This window comes from Belonocnema kinseyi, chromosome 7 (genome assembly GCF_010883055.1).
Source record: "Belonocnema kinseyi isolate 2016_QV_RU_SX_M_011 chromosome 7, B_treatae_v1, whole genome shotgun sequence".
In the NCBI taxonomy this organism is placed as follows: Eukaryota; Metazoa; Arthropoda; class Insecta; order Hymenoptera; family Cynipidae; genus Belonocnema; species Belonocnema kinseyi.
The window spans coordinates 112422597-112431258 of record NC_046663.1 but is presented as its reverse complement, the minus strand read 5'-3'; the positions used below and the strand labels follow the sequence as shown (position 1 = coordinate 112431258).

Below are 8662 nucleotides of genomic sequence, written 5' to 3'. Positions count from 1 at the left end.
GGGCGCATACTTTGAATAAAATATTTATTATCATTCTCTTGAAATAAATGTGTTTTTTTCTTGAAAAAATACCGGTTTCATATGTATACACCTGGTATATCCAAAATCTTAGTACATATATTATTATAAGCGTAACAATATTTTGTATAGAATGGTTCACAGAAATTTGCAGACGGCCATGCCCAGCTGTCGGTTATATTTTAGATTTTTTTTGTAATACTTCCAGCTAGGTTAGCCGAGAGGCTTCAGGTGTTAGAAATTAGGAATGCGAAACTTATTAGAGTTCGAACCCCGCGGCGAATAAAATTTTTCATAGCATGCGATCATAAACAGTGTAGTGATTGTGTAATAGTAAATAATCGTCTACTTAAACATGTGAAAAATATTAGAGTATAATACTAATAATATAATATTACAAAAGATTCTTTTTTTGTGGCGAAAAATCGGTTATCATTTTATAGAACTCTTCTCTATAGTTTCGAGACTTCTTCGATATAGACTGTATTTTAGCTAGAATTTTAGATTTTATAGATCGATTTTACGTTTTTCGTAACCTGCCTTTTGATCGAGATGACGTCACCTCGGCCTTCAAATTTTATAGAACTTTGTAACACATTTCACTGCATAGTTCACCGCAATGTAAAAAAATACGATTCTAACTTTTATTAAACTACCCATCGTATCCTCTACTATAGGATTAGTTCTGTAAAATTTAATGGATATTTTTTTTCCGTGTAGCAGTCGGGAGTACTAACCACTGCTAACCACCTCATAAGCTACAGTTCAGAAAAGTTAAAGAACCCAATTTTAAGCTCTCTTTTTATAATTATTTATTATTATGCGACGTTATGTAAATGTAAAATATACAAACTGTTAACAGGAATATCAATACAATAATTTTTAAACAAATAATTAAAATCGATTACAATTTTTCTTCGCGTAATATTTCATTCTTTTTCGTTGTAGACTACTTAACAACTTTTTTCAATTACAGGAAATGTAATTTTTCATAAACCTTTAAAATTGTTAATGACAAAACTTCAAAAAGTTTCATCGTGAACTTTGACAATTTTTCAATAAATTTTTTTTTATCATTCGTGTGAGATTTGTTTATTAGGTGCTAAAAGTGAGACTTGGCACCATAAAATGTCGATGCTGGGCCAAGCATCGGTGGAGGATCGGCAAATATAAATAGCCAATATAGGCTGCCAGCACTGGCTCAAAATTGGGCCGATTTAAATAAAACATGGTTTACCGTGGTAAAAGCGACACTTAGCTCAGTAATGTGCCTTCACTGGGCCATACTTTGGCTGATCCTCCTGAAATATAGTTCCTCGTAATTAGAGTTCTCTAAGGAGAGTTGTGTCACATTACCCCCTCTACTAGCCGCCGCGAAATCGGAATCGGAAATACCTCAACGAAACTACGTTTGATACTTTTCAGAAAATGAAACAAATATTCAGACCATTGCACCCGGTTGTAATTGCTCTTTCATCTAATACTTTGTTATCCAGCTAAATCAAACAAAAAAGACAATGAAAACAAATATGCTAGCGAAACCATGGCTTTGCAAATATCTTTTACCAATAAGAATTTAGGTTCTTAGAGTTCTAAACTTGGAAGAAAAACGAACTATTTTCTTTTTTTAACTATAATTTGTCTTCCATTATTACTTTTATAGTAAAAAACGGTTTTTAACCTCATAAAAAGACTTCTTTTATTTCTGATTTCTCAAATCTGTTTTGGAAAATATTACTTTAAGATGATCTTTATTTTGGTCTTCTCTATGATTCAATTAAATTGATTTTTATTCGAAATAATTTAATCAAAAGTTGTTGAACAAAAACCATAACCTCAGAATTCAATTTCTTACTTCACTTTACAAACAATACAATTATAAATTTTTCTTCATGCTTTGCCTCACTTAAATTTTTTTCGTAAAAATTGAAAATTTTTAGTATAAAATTGGATTTAGCCAATCAATTAATTGATATTGTAAAAATTCATGTCATTAAAAAAATTATTTTTTACATTTTAATCATTTTCAATTAACAAATCTAAATAATTATTATTGTTATTCTACTTACTATCTATTAGATGTTACAGCCTTTATCAAACAGTCTTAAATAACAGTATTTTTTTAAAGTGTGTATAAAAAAAGATTTTTCACTTTTCAAACATTCTTCATTATTACACCAGCATTATTATTTTTATTTAATATTCTATCAGTGCCTGAACATTAAATTTGACTAGAAAGTCGCGCCAATTTCAAAACATCCGATTCCCCTTTCGCGGCACCAATCAGAAGCGGAGTAAGTGATGACAAAACTCTCCCTAGAGGAACTCTACCTGTACTAAAAGTGAGACTTGGCGCAATAAAGTGCCGATGCTGGGCCAGTTATCGGTGGAGGATCGGCAAATATAAATAGATAATATAGACTGCCAGCACTGACTCAACATTCGGCCGACTTAAGTAAAACATGGTTTTCCGGGGTAAAAGTGACAATTGGCCCAGTCATGTGCCGTCACTGGTCCAGACTTGGCTGATCCTCGTGAAACATGGTTCCCCGTACTAAAAGTTAGACTTGGCGCGACAAAATGTAGATACTGGGACAAACATCGGTCGGAGATCGGCTAATATAAATAGTCAATATGGGCTGCCAGCCTTGGCTTAGCACTGGGTTGATTAAAATGCCGATATTGGCCCGATATCTTTAGCCGTCCGTTAGTCGAGTCGGGTTTCGGGTTCGCAATCCAACTCGAAAACACAAAAATCCGAGCAAATCAGAAAATCAGAACAAACCCGACAATCCAATAAAAGTTTTTTTTTAAATTACCGTGAATTTTTAAAAATAATTTATGGTAATTTAACTTTCGGGTTGATTCAGATTTTTGGTTCTGGTTGCGAACTAGAGACCTGACCTGAACAATTTGGGAGATCTCTAGTTTTTACATTAAAACATTCGAAATTGAAACAAGAAATTTGTAAATAATTTACCAATTTTCCAACATTAGAGCATATTTTGGTGCAGAATATTTCAGTAATGAACAATTCTAAACGTGAGGTTCATCACGCATACAATCTCTACTGCAATCTCGTTGCAAGATTGCAATCTTTTCAATCTATATGTAATCTTGCAATCTGATGTACACCAAAAATTCATACAATATAATTCATATAACCTTTTTAATTCACATTCTCATTATAGCAAAGTTAATTTTTTCTTTTTTTAGTTGTAGGTCCAAGAATGAAAGAGCCAGAATAAGGAAACTTGAGACTTTATAAAAGCGAATTCCATTTTTTTTTAAAATAAAAAACGAATAATTTATAACCTTGTTATCGTAAAATTGCATCTAACACTGCAATCTTGCTGTTATTTGATTGGTTTCTAATGAATTTATGAGCTCAGTTTCTCTTATACATATAGTACTTTTCAATTGAATTGCCGCCTGTTCACTCGTACATTAAGTGTAGATGGTTACACAATTGCACATCCCGGATATTGGAAAATTAAACCCAATTGCCGAAGAGCACCTATTTTTATTCGAATTTGAGGAAAATGCAATTTTCATGTGTTTCAATTCAAAGCCAACAAATGTATAGTGAACTCGGTAAATCATTTTTTATTTTTTTAAATATTGGCATATAATTTTAAAACGTGTATGTGCGGAAACTGGTTTATTTTAAAATAAGAACGGCTTATATTTTTTAACAGGAAAATTATAAACTCAATATTAACAAAACAATCTGTGTAAAAATTATTTTTGAACAAAAAGGCTCAAACTTGTTGTGAATCCAAAAAATAATTGGAGGCGCCGGGTATCGATCCCGGTACCTCTCGCATGCTAAGCGAGCGCTCTACCATCTGAGCTACGCCCCCTGTCGGTTTTTCGTACCCATACTCGTAAGATCAAGAGAAGGATGGCAGTACAATCTAGATAACCAACAAGATGGAAATTTTTTTAGGGGAGCGATAAAGCATGTTGTAAAATCGAAATCCCTATCTAAAGATGAAATGAAAATCCACTCCCAAGCTGAAGTGTTACCTAATTGAGGCCAAACATGCTTTTAAATGGCTGACTCAGCATTTGATTCCCTTTAGGAGAAATATTTGCATGCTTACCCGGCTGTACCCTTTTTGATCCAAAAGAATTATTTTTTATCTAGAAAATCATAATATTAATGCTAACTAGTTCAAAAAAATATTACTGTGTTTAAATTTTAACTGAAGTTTAAATAACATTTTATTGAAATTAAAAAAAAATTATTTGATGGACTAATATTTTTAATGACACCTCCCTTTCATTAGGAAATTAAATCAAATTCTTAAAATTCGTAAATTCTCGTATTAATTAAAGACATAATCTAAATTATATATTGTTTAATGTGAAATTATTTACAAGCCTTACAAGTCGAATAAAAATCAAAGTTAATTAACTTAATTGGAAAAATAAATACATATGAAAATGTACACAAACAGTGTTTCAATGTAGTTCAATTATTCCACTTCACACAACGCTGATCAGAAACGTCGTTTCATTTTAAAGTTTGTAGGGAGTTTCTTAAGCTCGATTAATGAATCACCAGCATTAGTCGCCTTCTATGTGTATACGTTTAAAACCAATTTAAATCTATTTCGATTTCGATCAAATTGATTTTATACAACTAAATTAGTCTTTTACTCCTGTTTGTTTTTTAGTACTACGCAAGTGATATGGCTCGAAGTGGAGGTCGTAGAGAAGGGTGGGGCAGTGCCGAGGCTACCGAAATGGTTCTGAATAATTTATTTTACATCACTGCAAAGGTAACTATTTTGTATAATTCAAGAACTGTTTAAACTTACATTAGTCGAAATCGAATTAGATCAATAATAATCTATATCTTGCAGTTTTCTGATCAACATCCCAAGGAAACAGAAGAACTATGGGCAACACTTTGTGGCTGTTGGCCTAACAATCTTAAAGTTATCATCCGATATCTCATTATTATCTCAGGAATGGCACCTCAGGAGTTACTGCCTTACGTAAGTTTTCCGATATATTTGAAATTATTCGGGAGATTCAAGATAAATGATTTAAATTAGTAGGCCCTGGAAAATATATCATTTTTAACTGAATGAATGTATAATTTCAAGTAGAATACATAGTGAATTTAATAACTTTAATTTGAAAGTGCTTAGTTAAAAACTTTAACGTAAAAGCATTTCAAGTTGAAAAAGATCAAATTTTCACATTAAAAGCATTGCAAACTTAACAAATTAAGTTTTCAAGTATTCGTAGTTGCTTAACTTCAATTATTCAAAATTGTAAGTCCTACAAATAGTAACATTCAATAAATTCAATAAATTCAATAAATTCAATAAATTCAATAAATTCTAGGACAAAACCGTTCTCACTTCCAATTATCGTTGTGAAATGGTAAATATACCCATTTTCTTTTTTCAGTGTTATTGAAATGTCGGTAAATTCTGGTGTTTGTTCGCTTCGCTTTTATATCAAAATCATTACATAGGGGCTGATAGCAAACGCACAGTAAATGGTAGGGACCTCAAATACAAATAAATTTTTAAAAAAACTAAGTAAGAGTAGAGAGATTATCCACTAGCTGGCGGACTAAAAAAGTCGTCGAAGCAGCAATGCGAGGATTGTATCATGAATTATAATATAACAATATGATAGAATGGTCGATAGAATATAATCTATTGTACTTTATATCGTTATTTTATAATACAATCCTCTTTATTCTTGTTTCTTTTTAACACGTTTTTTCCACAACGTTCTGAATACATTTTTGCTCCGATGACTTTTTACTCCGCTTTTGTTGTCAGCGCCTATCTAAATCTAAACAATAAAAAATATGCGAAGTATTTCTTCAGTTTCTTATACTACGGTCTATTTTTATTTCAGGCAAAACGTGTAGTTCTCTATTTGGCAAGAGCTCGGCCTGATCGTCTCGTAGACGAAATGATGACCGAATTGCAAACAGTGGAGACCCTTAACTGTTTGATCGAGCGAACAGAGACGCCTCCATTCTATCGCCTGACTAGTATGAGAAAAGCGTCTTCTCATAGCGATGCGCCAGCAGCTGATCCTGCAAATCCTTCACGAGACTTGGGAGTTGAAAAAGGAACCATTCACACAAAACGTCATTCTGGAGAAGATCCGGTTAAGACAGGGTAAACGTTCTTTTTCACGATTCTCTTCCAGATATTCATATTTCAATTGTATGTTCTCCATTACTTACGTTGAATTTTTCAGTGGTTCAAAGTCGGACTCTGCCTTGCGTGCATTAGCTGGGTTCTCAAATCCCAGGACGGAGAAAACAAGAACTGCAAGCGGCCCACCAATTCTGCCGGATGATCTCTCAACTCCTACTACCGAACCTGAGGTATATTTAAATTTCTACATATTTATTTTTTAGTAATTTCATTAATACCTTTGTGTAAATCTGCATGATGCTACATTCTTATTAAATATTCTTATAGATGAATACTGACGAGACGTGTTACGTTTCACGAAATGGAGCCTCAGGAACAAACGGAAAAACTGTTTGCATTGGAGAAAAATTCGATATTCCTCAACCACATCCTTTACCAATGCCTGAATACGGAGGATATTTTGCACCTCTTACAGAGTACTTGCCAGATAGCTCCCAACCAATTAGCGGTTTCCACAGGTGAGTGAAAATATTTATTATTCAAATTCAAATTGAGGATACACCGAAGTAAATTTTACTACGCAGCAGATTCATAGCGTGGTTGCTGGACCAGGCAACCTATTTTTTAGTAAATCCATTTTCAATCTACGTACTTTGAAGTAATATAATAAGAAGCTAATATCACAATGCACATTAATATTATTCCTGTTATCAGAAAATACACATTATCGAGTTTGAAATGGTATCCAGTACACGTACCATTTGTCCCTATTTCGACCGTTAGATGCACTTGCATATTTTGGTGAACTATGAAAACACTGACAAAGATTTTCTTGACTTTTCTTAAATTCATATAAAAATGAAGGAGATATCCTGTGAGTTTCATCCTCGTTACGCCAATCCTGTAAAAAAAACTTTTCTATGGGGTATAAAATAACATTTTCAAAATATGTATTCTTTTTTTTAATATTCCTATTTCTATATGAAGTTATGGCTGTTTTTAAAACGGCCAAAGACCGAAATAAATGTCCAACACCCATTCTGATTGTTCGATTTCAAAAGGTTTGACTTTAAACTGTCCTTTAAAGTGATTGAACTATATACGTCGCACAGTGGAAAAAATACCTCTTTGGGACAAAAATCCACCGACTTCTCAAATCTCAACGGATGAAAGTATATCTTTTTAAATATTTAATAATAGTAAGTAAAATTAATCAAATCAATATTTTATTAAGGGCGAAAATCACAGAATATCTCCTCATAATACTATGAATCTAAAAAAATAAAAAGTGGCCTTTTTGAGAAAATTGAATGACTCTCTTTTTCGAGAAATGTACGCCATTTTCGTTATTTAAAAAATGTCAAAATCTTTGGTTTGCTCTAACATAAATATTTAGAAGGCTCTAAAAAATACTTTTCATGAAACCTCTTATTTTCACATTGGCTTAATTGCTATAGTCTAAACTTTATGTATGAATATTAAATGCAGCTTCGTACGTTTCACCTTCTACAAAAAACGACGCATAGGTTTTGTTGGTAGATTTATATTTCTTAGGTTCAGTGAATATTTAAAACGACCTCTATTTTCATAGTTTTCATGATTTATTTGAAAAATATTGCTTTTATATAAAAATATTTTTCAGAGTAAAAAACAACTTTTTTGGTGAAATAATTATTTATCGAAAAAGTCGACGAAAAATGAAAATCACGCTAATTTTTCATGGTAATAGTAAAAAACGAACTACATCTTGAAATGTATGCATTTTGTCGAAAAATGTTGCACAAACAAAAATCCGATTTCAGTGAATAACTTAATAGTTTTCGAAAAATGAATTTTAATTTTATATACTTGTTGAGTTCTTTTTTTTGTTGTATTTTTTCGTGAACAATGTTTACAAAACTATTCCAGATAATAATAAATTAGAGGTTTATATTTGATCTGAATCAATAGAATGCGTGTGTTAATAGATTGATTTTTTATTTAAAAATTTTTTAATTTATTTGCTATATTATCAGAGATTGTACCTTACCGACAGTAGATCAACCCTACAAACCATGAAGGCAGAAAATCTACACAATATCGATCAAGTTAAGAATCTTCAATAACAGAAAATGCTTAACGTCTTAATAAGACTAGAGGGAAAATAATATTTTTAAATTTAAATTATTTCTTGAAAAAAAGATCCTACTCCATGTTCACTTCATTGGGAATCGAACCACAAAACTCTTTTTATCAGAAAATCAGAAGTTTTGTGGTTCGATTCCCAATGGAGTGAAGATGGAGTAGGATCTTTTTTTAAGAAATAATTTTAATTTAAAAATTGATTTTTTTTCGCAAGTAATTCGTGAATTAATAATTTTTATTCTTCTCTGGGTCCGGATCATGTTACAAGTGGCATTCCATATTTTTAGCATGTCACAGTCGCGGCAAGTAACAGTGTGGCATCGCTCATTCTGAAAAATTTGAAGTCCACAAAAAAGTTTCGAAAATTAGTGTTGCTACTT

At 31.8% G+C, this 8662-nt stretch overlaps 1 protein-coding gene and 1 non-coding gene across 11 annotated transcripts in view; one reads left to right on the top strand and one right to left on the bottom strand.

Moving 5' to 3' along the window:
* LOC117176271 (protein furry) overlaps nt 1-8662 on the top strand; it is a 248667-nt gene that overhangs the window by 164797 nt on the left and 75208 nt on the right. For all 10 annotated transcript variants that reach the window (XR_004467596.1, XM_033366444.1, XM_033366448.1 and 7 more), the window contains 5 exons: nt 4701-4805; nt 4890-5024; nt 5908-6176; nt 6259-6388; nt 6486-6676. Coding sequence is in view for 9 of the 10 variants with exons in the window: in XM_033366444.1 (XP_033222335.1) it covers nt 4701-4805; nt 4890-5024; nt 5908-6176; nt 6259-6388; nt 6486-6676 (830 nt within the window). In the remaining variant the exon portion in view is untranslated. The remainder of the gene's footprint in view (nt 1-4700; nt 4806-4889; nt 5025-5907; nt 6177-6258; nt 6389-6485; nt 6677-8662) is intronic.
* Nucleotides 3809-3881, bottom strand: Trnaa-agc. The gene has a single exon. It is a non-coding gene; the product is annotated as a tRNA-Ala (tRNA).